The following is a 20,831-nucleotide window of genomic DNA, read 5'->3' as shown; positions in this document are numbered from 1 at the left end:
GTTACTGTCGCAGGACGCTCCGGACTGGGTACTGTTGCCGGACGCTCTGGACTGGGTACTGTCGACGGACGCTCGAACCTCAGGGCAAGTGCAGGGAGGAGGAACAGGACGTACTGGACTCTGGAGGCGCACAGGAAGCCTGGTGCGTGGTGTTGGCACTGGTGGTAGATGGCTGGTGACACGCACCTCAGGGCGAGTGCGGGGAGGATGCACAGGATACACTGGACCGTGGAGACACATTGGAGATCCAGAACATAGAGTTGGCTCGATACGTCCTGGCTGGGTGCCCATTCTAGCCCGGCAAATGCGAGGAGCTGGAATAGAGCGTGCCAGGCTAGAATAGCGCACTGGAGACACCGTGCGCATCTCTGCATAACACCGTGCCTGACCAGTTCCACACTCCCCATGGTAAGCACGAGGAGTTGGCTCAGGTCTCCTACCTGACTCATGCAATCTAGTGAGGAGACCAAGGCGCAGCGTGATTTGAATACATTCTTCTTTTATTAACGAAGAACACTAAACAAACTAACAAAAACAAAACGAACGTGAATCTATGATAAATTGAGTGCTGAAATAGGCAACTACACATAGATAATAACCCACAAAACACCCAATGAATATGGTTCCCAATCAGAGACAACGATAAACAGCTGCCTCTGATTGAGAACCAATCCAGACAACCATAGACATATAAACCCCTAGACAAACAAAACCACTAGACAATACAAAAACAAAACAAACCACCCTTGTCCCACCCTGACCTAACCAAAATAATAAAGAAAACAAAGATAACTAAGGTCAGGGCGTGACAAGAATACGTTCATTACCAGCCTCAGACGAGCCTCAGTCATTGCAGCCCAATTAAATGCTTCACACAAATCAAGTAACAGACACATCTCAATATCAGTGACCCAACACACCTCCAGGCTGTGTCTTATTTGACTAAGAATGAGAGTGATGGAGTGCTGCATCAGATGACCTGGCTTCCACAATCACCCAACCTCAAACCAGTTGAGATGGTTTGAGAATAGTTGGACCGCAGAGTGAAAGAAAAGCAGCCAATAAGTGCTCATCATATGTGGGAACTCCTTCAAGACTGTTGGAAAAGCATTCCAGGTGAAGCTGACTGAGTGAATGCCGAGAGTGTGCAAAGCTGTCATCAAGGCAAAGGTTGGCTACTTTGAAGTATCTCAAATATAAAATATATTTTGATTTGTTTAACACATTTTTGGTTACTACATGATTCCATATGTGTGATTTCATATTTTTGATGTCTTCACTATTATTCTACAATGTAGAAAATAGCAAAAATAAAGAAAAACCCTTGAATAAGTAGGTATTCTAAAACTTTTGATTGGTACTTTATATACAAAAGTATATGGACACCACCACTTTCAATGAATTGCCACATATAAGAATCCATGGAACAGTAATTTCTGTCTTTCCATAGAGGGCCATATTATATACATATAAAACATATTTAACGAGAAATGGAAGGTGAACTTGCCTGAATAAACATTTAAGATCAGTGTACAGTAAGCCCTTCTAAGAAAAATATTTCTGTCCGTCTTTCTTTCCCTCTCGCTCAAACACACCTAATCACACACCTTACATTGTAAAGACAGCCACTCCCATACTCATGGCACCGTTACACTCCCCCAACAACTCCCTTTCACTCCCACCCTCATACCATAGCAACCTACATCACCATGAGTACTGATTCCAACTATCTGAAATACCATTCAGTGCATTGGCCATTGTTCACAAGGGTTGATATTAATTCAATTAAGTCGACATTGGACAAAGATTAGTGCAAAAAAAAGTCAAATAGCTAACCCATGTACAGTATGTCAAACTAATTTGGATAAGGTTGGAGTATTAATAATTTATAGAGCTCCCAAATAATAAATAGACAAATTAATAAATAAACAAGCAGGCAAGCAAGCATCAACAAACACATTTTTTCTTCATTGTAAAAAAAACTCGCAAAAAAATTCAGGAATCCAGTGTCCGACTCTCACCATATTTTGGGAAAATTGTTTCTGATTGATGAATCAACTGCCAAGGCCTGAATTGCCAATGAAATAGATAACCCGCAATGAATGACAGCTAGAGAAGAAGTTAGCTAATGCTACAGTCAGTTAGACATCTAGCAGATGTGTATGTATGTTCTGTTTGTGTGTTTCCAGCATGACTCCATGTGAAAGGCTACGTTGACATCGACAGAGCCGCGAAGATGAGCGGTCGGCTCGTGAACACATTGCAAAGAAATTAGCTAGTTCAACCGAATGGAAACATCTAACCGTCCTGCCACAATTGTCTACTGAACATTAGCCAGTGCTGCAACATGTACATTGTTCCTGTTTTCCTAGCCAACAACCAATAAGCTTTTCTTCTTAGTGGTCCTTTGCAGCTCTCCAATGTGCTTTTACACCCCATTGTAATTTCCACAGCCATTTTATCTCATTGGGATGAAACATTTTGGACTCAATACAATAGCTTGATCCAATCGGTGGATGAAACCAAGGTGTCGAGACGGGAGGGCTGGTCGTAAGGTGTCCTGACACAGTGTTGCACGGTGTATCATCAAGTCTGGCCGTATGCCTATCTGTCTGTACACACGGTCTCCAAGGTGTAGGTTGGTGGTTGGAGGGGCTAAAGCACTGTGGCATTGTGGCCCTCCATCCGTGGCAGCCTCGGGTCCTGCACCGTCCCCATGGTGATCAGCAGAGGGAGGCTGTCCTCGGCTTTGGCCGTCGTCGAGTGGCTCAGCGACAGCTGGGTCCCCGCCACTCCTCTCTGGAGGGCCACGGGTGGTGGGGGAGGGGGCGGTGGAGGAGGGGGGTTGACAGAGACAGGATTCTGGTGGTGGTGGGCTGCCTCTAGGGGTAACCCTTGCTCCTGGTAGCCATAGCCGATGTTCCCGCAGGGGAATCTGCGAAGTCTAAATAGAGGGACCGGGGGTAGGGCGGCCGAATCTAACAGGAGCGGGGAAGGGGTAGGATCAGTGGTACCCAAGGAGGTAGCCTGGGGTGGTGGCGGAGGTGGCAAAAGCGGCCTGCAGAACCCCTGCTGTTGCTGCTGCTGGTGATGTAAGAGCTGCAACTGCTGTTGCTGCTGTGGATGGAAGGGGTATGGTGGCTGGAACTGCTGCTTGTGCTGCTGGTGCTGGAGACTCACGGCCCCCACCGCCTCGGCCACAGTCCGTCCCTTGTGCTCCTGCCCCTCGCCTGGCACCCTCCCACCTCCAACTCCCCCACCTCCACTGCCCACTCTTTCCTGCTTTTGCTGCAGCTGTTGTTGTTGCTGCGGTTGTTGCTGATGATGCTGCTTCTTCTGCTGCTGCAGCTGGAGGAACCAGGAGCCGTAAGTGGGGTTCCACAGGTTGGTGGGTTTCCCATTGCGACCCTCCTTATCCCCAGGGTGGCCCTGGGTGAAGGCCAGATTGACGTGGCCACCGTCTGGGTTAGGTTGCTTGGTGGAGATGGAGGGAGGTGCCTTGGAGGTGGCTGTGGTCATGGTGAATGTCTGGGGGTGGGGCTGGGGTTGTTGAGCCATCGCCTGGGGCTTGCAGGTTTCGGGGAGCTGGTTGGTAAGGAGGAGAGGTTGTTCAACTCTTCGGTTTTCCTCGGTGGGCTTGGGGGCTGACGGTGGCGGTGCGGGGCCCACACCGTCAGGCGTCAGAGTGGACACCAGCAGGGGGGAGGCCGTGGGGTCCTCAGGGCGCATGGGTACCCGCTCCTCCTCTTCAGGGAGGGGGCCATATTCCACAGGCAAGGGAACAGTCACCACATCGGGGTCCTGGAGAGGATAGAGGAGCAATGTTACTAGCATTAGACACGAACAATGGTGAACAACAAATTATGATATTAACATTACCAATGTCTGAATTTGTAGAAATTCCAAAAAGGAATACAGATTTTACACGGACAGACAGGTTATGAGCTATGTCACTTCTTAAAATAGTCAAACATATTAAAATAATCTCTTGGCAGTTAGACAGTCATAATAATACTTGAGCACATTTCAAATGCAGAGGTGTTGACTCTCAATTGTCACGCTCCCTACCTGTAAGCAGTAGTCAATCCTTTCCAAGATGGTGGAGAAGTTGGGCCTGTCTTCTGGTTGATGTTGCCAACTCTGTGTCATTATCCGGTACCTGAGAGAGAGGGAGACACACACACACACACACACACACACACACACACACATACACACACACACACACACACACACACACACACAAAACAATTTTTCTTCTATTTGAACTTTGCGCAAGTTGACTAGTCTCTAGACAGACGGTTTACTTCTGGCAATGTATCAATGCTCCAGCTAAAGCGTCTGTACAAAACGTCTGTTGCGGCATCAGTTGGGAAAGAAATTGGAAGTGTCACCGATAACGTCACTGCCATATCCACTTGCAACCTTAGCTAAACATGAGCACAATTCCTGCCTGCATTTTAAGCCTCGCCTACCGAAACTTGTGATTTGTCTGGAGAGTTGGCTGTCTGAAGAGTCCTTTTGAAATGTACAAGAGAAGCTGACATTCTCCCCAGACCTTGTGCCTTTGCTGCCTAGCTCACGATGCTCCAAGGTCTGGGATATCCGAGACCACACGTTGACAAACAGTTAAAAAACATGTTCCCCCATTCACTAATACACTTGACAAACTCGCACACAATGATGTCAATAAAGTGTAACATCCCGCTAGTTTGAGTCATTACTGTTGGAAAGTCAGTGGGGGTTAAACTGAACCCTGGGGTACCCCACCGAGACATCAACTCAAGCAATTTTTTTTATTGGCAGGGCTGATTTGCCTCTTGTGTAATATGCTGTGGTAATGTGTGCTAGTCATGATGAAGTTTACTACATGGGGATTGTGTCTGTTTTTGTGTGAAAAAATTATCACAGAAGAAAAGGGTGGCGAGCACGTGATAGTTTGAGAAGTTATGGGTGTGTGCGAGTGTACGAGTGTGTGTGTGTATGCTTGAATCCCTGTGTAAGTCTGCATACTGTGTGTGCATGGGTGAAACTGTATACTGTGTGTGATGGTGTGTTATGTGTGTAACAGAATAAGTTCCATCCCTGTCTGAGTGTCAGTTCAGAAAGGGGGGGAAGTTGACTGAGCGACAGTTCACTTTTCAATCTTCACTAGCCTGCTAGCTCACATCTGCTACATGTGTTTGGGTGAAGTGTGATAGTTTTGGTGGTATATTGGACTTACACAGGCCCTGGGCAGTTTTTGGGAGGGTCCATCCTTCCCCCACTGGTGACAAACTCCAACACTTCCTGGTTACTGCGACTGGGATAGGGCATATAGCCCAAAGAGAAGATCTCCCATAGCAGCACCCCAAAGGACCTGAGAGAGTGGGGGAAAGAGGTAGGAGGAAGAAGGAGATGGGGGGAGGGAAAGAATCATAAAGGTGACATGGGTGAAGGAGAGAGGGAGAGAGTAGTGAGGCTTTCAAAAGGTGAAAAAGCATAATCTCCATTAGGACAGAGAGAGGGAGGTGTGGTAGACTGGAGCGGTGAAATGAAAGGGGGTGACATTCAAGATAAAGTGTTATTGGGAGTGTGTTACAATGAAACGTACCATGTGTCCGTTTTGGATGTGAAGATCCCCTCCATGAAGGCTTCCGGAGGCATCCACTTCACAGGCAGCATGGCGCGCCCACCCTTTCTGTAGTAGCTGGCCCTGTGGGGAGACACAGACACACACACAGTTGATTTTGTTAGTGCTTTTGCAGGACTCCATTTACTGCACAACAGGTAGAGAAAGGGATGAAAAGAGATAGGGCAGAGCCAAAGTTCAGTCACACCAGTGTTTCCATAGAAACAGCACAACATCAGATCTAATAATTGGATCCTCCTTTTACACAGCGATATTGCGCCGTGCTGATCCAATCAGTGGAATTTTACAATAACTGTAACATAACAAGTGGACGCCCACGAAAGTACTCAGTCCTCCTGATCTTCAAGAGAAAGGGGGGGATATTTTAATTTTTTCACAGACCGAGTTGTTTTAAACTGTCTCATGCACCTGCTGTGAGCTTGTTATCTGATAGGCAGCAGAGTTATCAGATTGCCCGGTGATAACAGCCTCAGCCTGTTTCATCTTCACCAGTCCCGAACACAGTCCACAGTTTCGGCCGACAGGCTATTTCAGAGGCTGGGGGCACAGTAACTAATGGCTGCCTCGCCATGCCTCTTGGTCCTAGGCTTTGGGATAGTTAAAAGGCCTGAGCACCTGAGGGACCTACTGGGTACATAACTTAAAAGCATGTCTCACATGTATTAGAGTGTACAATTCTTATATTGGAAGAATTGTATTTAAAAACCACATTGAAGAATCTTATAATGTAATCTTAAACTCACAGGCAGCCAGTGCAGAGACCTTAAAACGAGTTTAATGTGTGCTGTCCGTCTGGTCTTGGTCAGTACCCTTCCTGCGGCATTCCGTGTGTTTTGCAGTTGACCAATGGCTTTCTTAGTTAGACCAGAAAGGAGAGCATGACAGTAGTCAAGCCTGCATGTAATAAAAGCATGGATGAGTCTCTCTGTATCAACCTGAGTGGGAAACAGCTGCACCTTGGCAATGTTTCTCAGGTGGTAAAAACCTACTTTTGGTCACATTCCTAATCTGTGATTCGAAATGGAGTTCAGAATCTAAAATAACACCTAGGTTTTTAACTTGGTGTTTTATCTTTATAGCCCGTGAATTAAAATGTTCATGGCAGATTCTCTCTGTGCTTTGGCTCAATAAGTGCCTTGGTCTTGTCTTGATTTAGCAGGAGGAAGTTGAGAGCCATACAAAGTCACTAATACGGTCTCATAATTTATCCGTGGAGCAACAATCCTCTGGTGACACAAAAATGTAAAGTTGTGTTTCGTCTGCGTAGCATTGAAAATCAGTGCTGTGCTTTCTGATAATGCTGCCATTGGGTAACACGTATAAACTGAACCGTTTCAGACCGAAAATCGAATCTTGTGGAATGCCACATGTGATATGTATTTTCTCTGAGATATGTTCACAAGGGGTGACAAAAAAAACTATTGACTGGTGACATAGGTCCTAAACCAATTTAGAACAGGACCCGAGAGGCCAACCCACCGCTCCAGTCTATCCAGAACAACGTCACGGTCAACAGTGTTGAAATCAGCACTTAAATCCAAGAGTACAAGGACAGAGAGCTGTTTGGCATCTGTGTTGGTTCTATGATCATGTACCACTTTAACTAAGGCTGTCTCTGTGCTATGGTGGGCCCAACAAATATAGTTGGCACTTAAAAAATCAGCTTGAAAACCAATTTCTCCAAAATGTTGATTAAGAATGGAAGGCTGGAGATTGGCCAAACATTGAAGGGATTCTTCAGAAGGGATTTCACCACAGCAGTTTTTAGTGCAACGAGGAAAGTGCCTGTGAACAGGGAGGGATTAACCAGAGCTTACACTTCTTCAGATATGCAAATAAAAACTGCTTTGAAGAAGGTGTTGTGGATAGGATCGAGAGTGCAGGTATAAGTTGTGATATCACTTTCCTGAGCATGCCTGTGTCAACCAGGGAAAATAACTCCATAGTGCCTTTAAGTGGTAGGCTTAGGGCACATATCATCAAACTTCTCAACAGGTATTGCTTGACTGATACCCAGCCTAATGCTTTAAACTCATCACATTTAGATGTAGAGGAAAGTTCACATGGGTTTGTGGGGGTAGGATTAAAATAAAATAAAATTAAAATAAAATAAAAATATTTATTTAACCAGGCCAGTTGAGAACAAGTTCTCATTTACAACTGCGACCTGGCCAAGATAAAGCAGTGTGACAAAAACAACAACACAGAGTGACACATAATCAAATGTACAATCAATAACACATGAGAAAATAAAAATAGACAGATCTATGTACAGTGTGTGCAAATGTAGAAGAGTAGGAAGGTAAGCAATAAATAGGCCATAGAGGTGAAAATAATTAAAATTTAGCATTAATACTGGAGTGATATATGTGCAGATGATGATGTGCAAGTAGAGATACTGGGGTTCAAAAGAGCAAGAGGGTAAGTAATTATATGGGGATTAGGTAGTCGGGTGGGCTATTTACAGATTGGCTGTGTACAGGTACAGTGATCGGTAAGCTGCTTTGACAGCTGATGTTTAAAGTTAGAGAGGGAGATATGACTCCAGCTTCAGAGATGTTTGAAATTTGTTCCAGTCATTGGCAGCAGAGAACCTGGAAGGAGAGGCGGCCAAAGGAAGAGTTGGCTTTGGGGATGACCAGTGCAATATACCTGCTGAAGCGCGTGCTACGGGTGGGTGTTGCTATGGTGACCAGTGAGCTGAGATAAGGCGGGGCTTTACCTAGCAAAGACTTATAGATGACCTGGAGCCAGTGGGTTTGGCAACGGATAAGTAGTGAGGGCCATCCAACGAGAGCATAGAGGTCGCAGTGGTGGGTAGTATATGGGGCTTTGGTGATAAAACGGCACTGTGATAGTCTACATCCAATTTGCTGAGTAGAGTGTTGGAGGCTATTTTGTAAATTACATCTCCAAAGTCAAGGATCTGTAAGATAGTCAGTTTAACGAGGGCATGTTTGGAGGAGGCTTTGTTGCGAAATAGGAAGCCGATTCAAGATTTAGCTTTGGATTGGAGATGCTTAATGTAAGTCTGGACGGAGAGTTTACAGTCTAACCAGACACCTAGATGTTTGTAGTTGTCCACATATTCTACGTCAGAACTGTCCAGGGTAGTGATGCTAGTCAGGCGGGAGGGTGCGGGCAGTGATCGGTTGAAGAGCATGCCTTTAGTTTTACTAGCATTTAAAAGCAGTTGAAGGCCACAGAAGAAGTGTTGTATGGCGTTGAAGCTCGTTTGGAGGTTTGTTAGCACAGTGTCCAAAGAAGAGCCAGATGTATACAGAATCGTGTCGTCTGCATAGAGGTGAATCAGAGATTCACCAGCAGCAAGAGCGACATCATTGAGAATTGAACCCTGTGGCACACCCATAGAGACTGCCAGAGGTCCGGACAACAGGCCCTCCGATTTGACACACGGAACTCTATCTGAGAAGTAGTTGGTGAACCAGGTGAGGCAGTCATTAGAGAAAACAAGGCTATTGAGTCTGCCGATAAGAATGTGATGATTGACAGAGTCGAAAGCCTTGGCCAGGTCGATGAAGACGGCTGCACAGTGCCGTCTTTTATCGATGGCGGTTATCTTTTAGGACCTTGAGCGTGGCTGAGGTGCACCCATGATCAGCTCGGAAACCAGATTGCATGGTGGAGAAGGTACGGTGGGATTTGAAAGGGTCGGTGATCTGTTTATTAACTTGGCTTTTGAAGATTTTAAAAAGGCAGGGCAGGATGGATATAGATCTATAACAGTTTGGGTCTAAGGTGTCCCCCCCTTTGAAGAGGGGGCTGACTGCGGCAGCATTCCAATCTTTGGGGATCTCAGGCTAGTAATAGGCTAGTAATAGCGGTTGAATAGGCTAGTAATAGGGGTTGCAACAATTTTGGCTGACAATTTTAGAACGAGAGGGTCCAGAATATCTAGCCAAGCTGATTTGTACGGGTCCAGGTGTTGCTGCTCTTTCAGAACATCAGGTCTTTGGATTTGGGTGAAGGAGAAGCGGGGCAGGTTTGGGCAAGTTGCTGCAGGGGGTGCTGAGGTGTTGGCTGGGGTAGGGGTAGCCAAGTGGAAAGCATGGCCAGCCGTGGAAAAATGCTTATTGAAATGATCGATTATCGTAGATTTTATCGGTGGTGACAGTGTTTCCTATCCTCAGTGCAGTGGGCAGCTGGGAGGAGGTGCTCTTATTCTCCATGGACTTTACAGTGTCCCCAAACTTTTTGGAATTAGTGCTGCAGAATGCAAATATCTGTTTGAAAAAGCTAGCCTTAGCTTTCCTAACTGACTGAGTATATTGGTCCCTGATAAGTTACATTTCACGGGGGCTGTTCGATGCTAATGCAGAACGCCACAGGATGTTTTTGTGCTGGTCAAGGGCAGTCAAGTCTGGAGTGAACCATGGGCTATGTCTGTTCTTAGTTCTACATTTTTTGAATGGGGCATGCTTATTTAAGATGGAGAGGAAAGCACTTTCAAAGAACAACCAGGCATCCTCTACTGACAGGATGAGGTCAATATCCTTCCAGGATACCCAGGCCAGGTCGGTTAGAAAGGCCTGCTCACTGAAGTGTTTTAGGGAGCATTTGACAGTGATGAGGAATGGTCGTTTGACCGTGGACCCATTATGCACGCAGGCAATGAGGCAGTGACCGCTGAGATCCTGGTTGAAGACAGCAGACGTGTATTTAGAGGGCAAGTTGGTCAGGAGGATATCTACGAGGGTGCCCATTACGGATTTAGGGTTGTACCTGGTAGGTTTCATGATCATTTGTGTGAGATTGAGGGCATCTAGCTTAGATTGTAGGATGGCTGGGGTGTTAAACATGTCCCAGTTTAGGTTACCTAACAGTACAAACTCTGAAGATAGATGGGTGGCGATCAATTCACATATGGTGTCCAGGGCACAGCTGGCAGCTGAAGGGGGTCTATAACAAGTGGTAACGGTAAGAGACTTGTTTCTGGAAAGGTGGATTTTTAAAAGTAGAAGCTCAAATGGTTTGGGCACAGACCTGGATAGTATGACAGAACTCTGCAGGCTATCTCTGCAGTAGATTGCAACTCCATCCCCTTTGGCAGTTCTATCTTGTTAGAAAATGTTATAGTTAGGGATGGAAATTTCAGGATTTTGGGGTGGCTGAACCAGGGTTCAGATATGGCTAGGACATCCGGGTTGGCGGAGTGTGTTAAAGCAGTGAATAAAACAAACTTGGGGATGAGACTTCTAATGTTAACACGCATGAAACATATGCATTTACGGTTACAGAAGTCAACAATTGAGAGCGCCTGGGGAATGGGAGTGATGCTGGGGGCTGCAGGTCCTGGGTTAACCTCTACATCACCAGAGGAACAGAGGAGGAGTAGTATAAGAATACGGCTAACGGCTAAAAGAACTGGTTGTCTAGTGCGTTCAGAACAGAGAGTAAGGGGACAGGTTTCTGGGCACGGAAGGATAGATTCAAGGCATAATGTACAGACAAGGGTCTGTATAGGATATGAGTACTGTGGAGGTAAGCCTAGGCATTGAGTGACGATGAGAGTGTTTTTGTCTCTCGAAGTACCATTTAAGCCAGGTGAGGTCACCGCATGTGTGGGGGGTGGAACAACAATGTTAGCTAAGGCATATTGAGCAGGGCTGGAGGCTCTACAGTGAAATAAGACAATAATTACTAACCAAAACAGCAATATACAAGGCATATAGACATTAGGGAGAGGCATGTGTAGCTGACTAATCATAGAGTCAAGTGAGTAGCTAGGTGAGCTGGAGGCATGGAGATTCAGACAGCTAGCAGGCCGGGGCTAGCAGCAGGCTAGCAGATGGGCCTCAGGGGAACGTCGCAACGGGGGAGCCTGTGGAAACCACCTCGGACAGTTACGTTGGCAGACCAGTCGTGATGGATCGGCGGGGCTCTGTGTCGGTAGCAAAGGGTCCAGGCCAATTGGCAAAAGAGGTATTGAAGCCCAGGGATTATCTGATGGATTTCTTTGGCTAGATGGGGGATGGGCTGATGGATTTATCAGGCCATCAATGGTTGAGAAGAGCTCTCTAATTATTCTGATTATTAGTGATCAAGTTACAAAAATTTGCCTGTCTGGCATTTCTAATTGCCTTGTTATATATTCCAAGTGTCTCTCTCAGAATATCATAACGGACCTGCAACTTTGACTTTCTCCACTTCAGCTCTGCCTTTCTCCATTTTCTCTTTAATTGATTTGTTTCATCACTCATGTAAGGGGCTCTCTATATGGATGCTGCCCTTTTCAACTTTTCTGGAGCTATGGCATCAATGGTTGCCCTTAATTTGCTATTAAAGTTATCAACAAAATCATCACAAGAGGAAGGCAGAATAGGTGATGGAGTATTGTTCATACACTCAATATCTGTATCAACTTCAGATGTAAGACAGTGTTTCTTAATAATGTGGTTATGGGTGGGCCCAGTAGAAAGCCCCATGGTAATAACCAGGTCCAGAGTATGGCCACGGTTATGGGTGGGCCCAGTAATATGTTAGATAAAGTCTATAGAGCTCAAAAGATTCAGAAATTCAAAGGCCTTGGAGTCAGTCTCTGTCACCCAACACAATGATTTTATCATAGTTCTCAAGAAACATAGACAATAGTTCAGAGAATTCAGTAAAGAAAGTGGGGCAGGGCATTGGTGGCCTATACAGACCAAAAGTCTCCAAATGAAATGGCCTGACACCCGAGAGCAATAGTAAAAATAGAGGCTGTCCTCCCACCCTTTTTCAATAGAATATGAAAAGTTGTAGTCCAGGTGGAGGCTTCAATAAGAGTGGCACTACATCCTGAACACAGCCATGTTTCAGTGAGAAATATGCAAACAACTTTGAGCTCGGTAATGAGGTCATTCATGAGAATGGTTTAACTAGTGATTGCTCTAACATTTAAAAGTCCCATATTAAATGAGTGTGGGCCACTCTGCCTGTGGGGCGTCTGCCTAGAGGTAACCAATAAAATACGAACCAAATTATTAACGTTACAACCACGTTTTCTGACAGTCTCCAATCTACCAGAATGGTAGGAGTTCACAGTTTTTATAAACTCAAGCGGAGTTAAAGGAACATCAATTAGGTTACTCACAATAACCGTAGTGCCACTTCTATAGGAGTTGATATGGTATCCAAGTCCTCTGTGTCACGTTCTGACCTTAGTTCCTTTATTTATGTCTTTGTGTTAGTTTGGTCAGGGCGTGAGTCGGGGTGGGTAGTCTTTGTTATTTTTTCTGTGTTGTGTTTTTGTGTTTGGCCTGGTATGGTTCTCAATCGGAGGCAGGTGTCGTTCGTTGTCTCTGATTGAGAATCATACTTAGGTAGCCTGTTTTCCCCATTTTAGTTGTGGGTGATATTTTCTGCTTAGTGTGTCTGCACCAGACAGAACTGTTTCGGTTTCATTTTTGGTTCTCTTGTTGTTTTTTGTCATTAAGTGTTCCGTTCTATTAAATATCATGAACAATTACCAAGCTGCGTATTGGTCCGATCTTTCCTACTCCTCCTCAGAAGAGGAGGAGAATCGTTACACTCAGTTGGTTATTCTGACAGGCAGAACTGGAGCACTACCAAACCCTGTCTGTCAGTCTCTAAAACGGTTTGAGATGTTGCTGGAAATAACACTGTAACCCCATGTGGGTGCTGGTTGCTCCCACAAAAATAAACATTCCTGTCATTGCAAAGCTTTTTCAGGTACTTGTTTAGGGCAAAGTGTCGTCTGAAATGTACTGAACCCCTTTGGTAGCACGGGAGTGAGCCAGAGATAATTATTCTCTTCCCTGTGCTAGCGAGGGTCTTTAAAAACATTTTGCAGTCCTCCCTAAGTTCCTCAGATCGCCTAAAACTAAGGCTACGTGAGTGACGGTGGTGTCAATATTGGAGTAGTTGGCCAGAACCGTGGGCAGGAGAGAGTTGATGTCATGGACACAGCTTCCTGGTTGACAGTGGTCCACAGACCGTAGGCAGGCCAAACTCTCTCACCTTTGAGCTGCCCACAATGATTGTGGTACTGATTGAATGGGGAAACAACCTTCTGAACTGTGGTGGCCATGGAGGAAGATGCCACTGGGCGGCCGCTGGCTGTTGGTATACACCCAGGATCTGTCCTGACTCCAGGGGCTGGTAGGTCCATCTCAATTGGGGCAAAGTTGTTTGATAGCTGGATCGGATTTTCTCAGATAGATGGGTGGCCAGACTACATATCCAATCTCCTACGCCTTATGAATATCCAGTCTTCCATGGGCTAAAGAATTGAGCTTAACATCTGTCCGTTGGATTGAGATCAACGCCGGCCATCTCATCGGCAGCTTTGCTATAGCATTTAAAACTGAGATTCTATTTTCCTGGGTTACAGCAAGGTCAGTGTACGTAGAAAGCAGATTTTCCTTTTCTCACAGATGAGCTAACAGCCGAAGGATCTGTTCTGTAAAATGCTTGATGGTAGTGCATTTAGGGCAGACAAATTTCTGTCCATTTTCCAGTTCCCCCTTATCTTCATGTGATTGTCTGGAAATCATCTAACACCTGAAGTATTTGTGCTCAGCCATGGATAAAAACACTGGTGGGCTTGAACTGCTAGCGTTAGCCTGCTCCTTAACAGGAATCCGAAACACAAACTTGTGGTCTCAGTCGTAAAGACTAACCGCATTGCGGAATCAGTAGCAATACAACTTCAGCTATGAATAAAAATGATTTAACGAAACCGATTTTATAAAAACAACAAAACGAGTGTAGACAGTACACTGTTCTGTTGCACTCTCTGATGACGTCTGTTGTGTGATGACGTGGCTCTTCAAAGTGGAGTCCAATAGACACTGAATTAGATTCTCCCCAGAAACATTTGGCCACTCAGTCATGGGTAAATAGGTAGTACAGGAGCACACGCCACTGTGGAAAACACCCCTGTGGGGCCCCCGTGTTGACGGTCAGCGTGGCAGAGGTGATGTTGCCTACCCTCACCACCTGGGGTCAGCCCATCAGGAAATCCAGGATCCAGTTGCAGAGGGGGGTGTTCAGTCCCAGGGTCTTAAGCTTGGTGACGAGCTTGGAGGGGAGAATGGTGTTGAAGGCAAATGTATAGTGAGATGAACGGATGATGGAGGAAGCTTTGAATAGGTCAGTAACCTACATATTAAGATGGTTTCTCCCTCCCCATATATAGACTTGTTTATACTGTATTATTGACTGTATGTTTGTTTTACTCCATGTGTAACTCTGTGTCGTTGTATGTGTCGAACTGCTTTGCTATATCTTGGCCAGGTCGCAATTGTAAATGAGAACTTGTTCTCAACTTGCCTACCTGGTTAAATAAAGGTTAAATAAATAAATAAAAAATATTAACTGATACCATTCAATTCAATAATATAAAATACAATACAAGTAAAAGTTGTCTAACAGAACAACAAGGTCAATGATTGTTTGAGAAATAACGACGTGATCTTGTATGGAAGTTAATTCTACGCTTTACAGATATAGACGGATTGGATTAGATTCAGGCCGGTGACGCAGTTACACTATGCATGTTTTGCCATGGCCCTGGGTTGGTTTGAGTTTGTTGCTGATGGTTAATACAATGTTGTAGTCAGACATGAGTTAGCTAGTACCACAATTGCTGCATCAAATATTTATTTGTGTACTAGACATTAACCTTGGAGGCTAATGTGACTGTTTAGTCTAAAGTACACACATTTAGAGTGGCATGGAAATATGATAACATTGCTAAAGTAGTAAAAATAATTAGTAGGAAACAACTTTTACTTTAGAGAGATGCCAATATTGCCATAACTGTTACGAGCAAAGTTCATCAGATAGCTAGCAATGATAATGTTAACTAGCTCAATTACGGCAGTACCCTCAATCTTAGTTAGCGTGCTAAAGTTATAACGTAAACTCACTCACGGTTGTCGCCTTGTTCCGTACAATTTACCTTATTTTAGCGTCCCAAAAAGGTAATACTTCCAGATCAACTGTAATGTCAATTCCATTGTAAAGCACAATTTCTCCCATTTCAACAAAATCCATGACATGAGCTCCACGCTGCCCAATTCTGCATATTTCAACAAGACAATGAGCTCTGTCGGGACGTTTTAAAAATGGCGGGTGGGGAAGCGAAACTAATGCGTGATAGTGCGAAGGACAGTTGTCGTGTGGGAAAACTGCTTTTTTTCACTCGATCTGTCCAATTTATCACCTTATCGCCTCTAAAATGTAAATAAACACTATAAAGAGTTTATATAATGTGTCATTACATACCTATTTGAACGTTTGTGTTGAATTTGAATCGGGTTTTTAGGGCAGTGCCAAAGTGATCTTCAGAAGTAAACAGTGGCTTTGAGAGTCATGATCGCATACAGTGATGACGCAAAAAATGACTAGGTATCCCCCCTTACCCCCGTCACTGTCCATTTCTTGTTTTTAAACGATGAGAGAAGTGCTACACCTGGTGGTGAGAGATTGTAAGACAGAAATAGTAGCTTTATGTGTGATGCACGTTATGACATGACACGTCATGATGTAACGGCGGGTCCATTTTTTCCAACTTTTCTCCAATACAATAGAGCCATTACCATGTCGATCAACGCGTGAATAGAAATATAGTTCACACCCCAGATTTTGAAGTCAACACAGTCGCTACAGTCCCATTAATTTTCTTTGCAGCCTCGTTTGAATGTCACGGTTGCGCACATTTGTACGGAATGGGGTGAGTTTACGTTACTGCATTTAATGTAAATCTGTCAACATCACAATCATGACAAAAGGTTTTCCTACTAATTATTTGCCTTCTTTTGAAATGTATCGTGTTCCCAAGCCAAATCCGTTTTGTATTCAGGTAGGCTAAAGTTAGCCACCTAGTTATTTAGGTTAGCTAGCTAGCTAACATCTCCTATATAGCGATGATAATGATTATCAAAATACACATAATCAGATACATAACCAGCGTTCTATGTTCTAGTTGCCGGTATACTCACCACCTCTAGGGACCAACGAACTCCAACCACCTATTCTGCATAATATCGTCCTTCAGCAGGGCATGCAAACCAGTTGGCTGTGCATCCTGCTGGAAGCATGCATTGTATCATCAATCCCTATAGGGCTTTTCAGTTTAAAACATCTGTGATCCTTTGAAAGCGAAACAATAATTTACATGTCGTTACGCACTGAGGTACCAAACTCTGTTTTAGACCAGACTAACCTTGTGACCAAAATTATTCTATTTATACTTTGTAGTCAATTTTGACACAAAAATAAATGTTTCATATGTATCATATTGATGCCACATAGGCCGTTTTCAAAGGGATAAGTTGTTTTTTAGGTTCAGCCACAGACTCCCATCACTCTTCACTCTCCCCTGCGATTCGCCTCGTAAAAACTCTACCTGATGGACTGTGCGACGGGAGTTGTTAAAAAACTGGCAAGCGTGGGAGGCCTGTTGAAAGAAAGAAGCATGTTTTGATGTTTATATAGTTTTTATATACTGTAGAATATCTGTGGTGCTTTGGTGGAAGTGTTATGTAAGGCAACTTGGATTTATGGTATTTTGTGATACGGTGAGTCAGTGGCGATTTCAGCTGTCCCATGATCCTTGTATAGACAGAGTTGACATTTGTTGTCATAATCCTGACAAAGAGGTAATTCCACAAAGGGTAAACCCCATACCAGCCAGACATACAGTCAATTTTGGGACACAAATGTTGCACCATTTATGCTTAATATAAAAAAGACATGTCATTCATAAAGCTATCCATCTCTTTGAGGCTTTTTAATCAGGCCTGAGTCACATCGGGGTGCATGTGTCTGTCTGTACATGTTGGTGTGTGTGTGTGTGAGTGAGGAAATGAGAATAAAAATGGGAGGAAATGATGGAAGAAGAGAAAAAAAAAGTGTATACTGTAGGCTATACAGAGAAAGTAATGGAGGAAAAAGGAAAAAAGGTGTAAGTCCTACTGCAGTTTTCTTTTCATCTCATTTAACACCTGATTTACTTAACAAAAGGTGCATCCACGAATGACATGACATGGCTCGAGTGGGGTGTGGGCCTTTACTCTATTGTTCTCTATTGCTCCTCCATTGCTCCTCAAGCAAAAGGAGGCTGATGACATCACATCAGACCGCAGACCAACTCTATGAATGCCCTACTCCTTGAAGTTTGAGTTCATGTTTAAAAACACGATTTTTAAATCACGAGGATGCAGAGGTTTTAGGGCTGGGCAATATGGCCTAAACTGTATCTCTGTTTTTTTTTGTTTTTTTACTTATGGGCAATTCACAATATATATCTCTTTAAAAAACCTTTTCTCTAAATAAGTTTTGTTGCACAATTAAAAGGTCAACACATTGCATTTCACACAGTCAGGAATTCAAAATTATACATAACCCACTAATAATGAAATGATTTAATCAATCATTTCATATGTTGGCAGGAAAATGAAATACCGCCCCCAGAGTTTCAAGAGGTTAGATTGCTGTTAGCTAGCCAGCTGGAGTTTGATGGCTGGCTTGCTAGCTAGCATTGAACCTATTTAGTTAACTTTAGCTAGTTTTGACAATCGGTTTGTATTGCTAATCGGTTTGTATTGCTAATAATATTTATTTTATGGATTGGGATTTTAGTTTATATTTTTTAGCTAGCTAACATTACTGTTACATGTCTAAACAATAAAGCTTGCCGTTAGCTAGCTAAAGTTAGCGGATGTTAGATGGCTTGCTAGATAACATTAACTTACATGTATGAAGTGTGTTTTTTCAGAATGTCATTTCGCATTGCTAGTTATAGCCTATTAGTTAGTTAACTAGCTAACATTGAACCAATTTGGTTAACTATAGCTAGCTATGACAATCGGTTTGTATTTCTAGTTAAAGATTGCTGTTAGCTAGGTGGCTGGCTAGCTAGCTAACATTGAGCCTATTTGCTTAACTTTAGCTAGCTATTACAACCGCTTTCTATTAGCCAGCAGCATACCCCCCTGCATCCCAATGCTGGTTTGCTTCTGAAGCTAAGCAGTCCTTGGTCCTGGTCAGTCCCTAGATGGGAGACCAGATGCTGCTGGAAGTGGTGTTGGTGGGCCAGTAGGAGGTACTCTTTCCTCAGGTCTAAAATAACATTTCCCAATGTCCCAAGGCATAGATTGGGGACACTGCCCTGTGTAGGGTGCTGTATTTTGGATGGGACATTAAATGGGTGTCCTGAATCTCTGTGGTCACTAAAGAGTCCATGGCACTTATCATAAGAGTAGTGGTGTTAACCCCGGTGTCCTGGCTAAATTGCCAAGCTGTCCCTCAAACCGTCACCTAATCATCCCCAGCTTGCAATTGGCTCATTCATCCCCCTCCTCTCCCCTATTACTATTATCCAGGTTGTTGCTGTAAATTACAAATTTCACAGTGGGTGCGAGATACTGTGGATTGTAGGCATCTCCAGGTCTCGCATCCACTGTGAAATTTGGTGGAGGATCTGTGATGATCTGGGGGTGCTTCAGCAAGGCTGGAATCGGGCAGATTTGTCTTTGTCAAAGCAAGTTTTCACAATGTTCTGGACAAATATTGTGAATACTTAAAGAGATGGGTGGGGCTGGCTTAAGAGGGTGTGAACAATGCTGAATGGGTGTAGACAAAGGAGAGTTCTCCAGTAGGTACCAAAACATTCAAAGGCCCTTTTCTCAAAAGTGAGTTTACAAGCTTATCAACTTTCAAAACAAAATTACTTTCCCATTGTTCCTTAAAAATGCATTGTATGATATACTATTTTATAGCTCTGAGTCTCAACATTTTATCAATGTAAAAAAAAAAAAAAAAACGAGACAGAATTCAAGAGGTGAGTCACAATTTTGCACAAAAAAAAAATCATTTCTTGAAGCAGTCATTATAGAAAATGAACACCGGTCTCATAAACAATCTCTCAAGCACAAGCTCATATGCTAGTGGGTAGCTAGCTAATCTTTATAAAGTATTCAAACCCCTTGACTTTTTCCACATTTTGTTACATTACAGCCTTATTGTAATGTATTAATTAAATCATTTTTTTCCTCATCAATCTACAGTACACACAATACCCCATAATAACAACTCAAAAACCGTTTTTTAGAAATTTTCTCAAACTTATAAAGAATAAAAACAAATATAGTATTCAGAACCTTTACTCAGTACTTTGCTGAAGCACCTTTGGCAGCGATTCTTGGGTATGACCCTACAAACTTGGCACACCTGTATTTGGGGAGTTTCTCCCATTCTTCTCTGCAGATCCTCTCAAGCTCTGTAAGGTTGGATGGGGAGAGTCGCTGCACAGCTATTTTCAGATCTCTCCAGAGATGTTAGAGCTGGTGGAAGTCCGGGCTCTGGGTAGGCCACACAAGGACATTTAGGGACTTGTTCCAAGCCACTGCATTGTCTTGACTTTGTGCTTAGGGTCATTGTCCTGATGGATGGTGAAGATTCACCCCAGTCTGTGGTCCTGAGCACTCTGGAATAAGTTTTCATTAAGGATCTCTCTATTCTTTACTTAGTTCATCTTTCCCTCAATCCTGACTAGTCTCCCAGACTTGCCGCTTAAAAACATCCCCACAGCATTATGCTGCCACCATCTTGCTTCACCGTAAGGATGGTGCCAGGTTTCCTCCAGATGTGACGCTTGGCATTCAAGCCAAAGAGTTCAATCCTGGTTTCATCAGACCAAAGAATCTTGTTTTTCATGGTCTGGGAGTCCTTTAGGTGCCATTTGACAAACTCCAAGCGGGCTGTCATGTGCCTTTTACTGAGGAGTGGTTTCCGTTCGGCCACTCTACCACAAAGGCCAGATTGATAGAGTTCCTCTGTGGAGATGGGAGAACCTTCCAGAAGGACAAACATGACCATCAGATTCTTGGTCACATCCCTGCTCAAGTCCCTTCTCCCTTGATTGATCAGTTTGGCCGGGCGGCCAGCTCTAGGAAGAGTATTGGTGGTTCCAAACTTGTTCAATTTAAGATTGATGGAGGCCACTGTTCTTGGGGACCTTCAATGCTGCAGAAATATTTTGGTACCCCTTCCCCAGGTCTGTGCCTCGACACAATCCTGTCTTGGAGCTCTCTGACAATTCCTTCGACCTCATGGCTTGGTTTTTGCTCTGATATGCACTGTCAACTGTAGGACCTTATATAGACAGGTGTGTGCCTTTCCAAATCATGTCCAATCATTTGAGTTAACCACAGCTAGACTCCATGAAAGT

At 44.0% G+C, this 20,831-nt stretch overlaps 1 protein-coding gene across 1 annotated transcript in view; it reads right to left on the bottom strand.

The window, feature by feature from the left end:
* Positions 1-2,655: 2,655 nt before the first annotated feature.
* LOC139384404 (ALK tyrosine kinase receptor-like) overlaps positions 2,656-20,831 on the bottom strand; it is a 658,145-nt gene continuing 639,969 nt past the window's right edge. Inside the window, 4 exon segments of the mRNA XM_071129162.1 lie at positions 2,656-3,801; positions 4,069-4,159; positions 5,225-5,359; positions 5,594-5,695. Of these exon segments, the coding sequence (XP_070985263.1) occupies positions 2,656-3,801; positions 4,069-4,159; positions 5,225-5,359; positions 5,594-5,695 (1,474 nt within the window).

The sequence above is a fragment of the Oncorhynchus clarkii genome, chromosome 26 (genome assembly GCF_045791955.1).
Source record: "Oncorhynchus clarkii lewisi isolate Uvic-CL-2024 chromosome 26, UVic_Ocla_1.0, whole genome shotgun sequence".
In the NCBI taxonomy this organism is placed as follows: domain Eukaryota; kingdom Metazoa; phylum Chordata; class Actinopteri; order Salmoniformes; family Salmonidae; genus Oncorhynchus; species Oncorhynchus clarkii.
The sequence above is the reverse complement of the archived record's forward strand: the minus strand, read 5'-3'. Positions and strand labels throughout refer to the sequence as shown.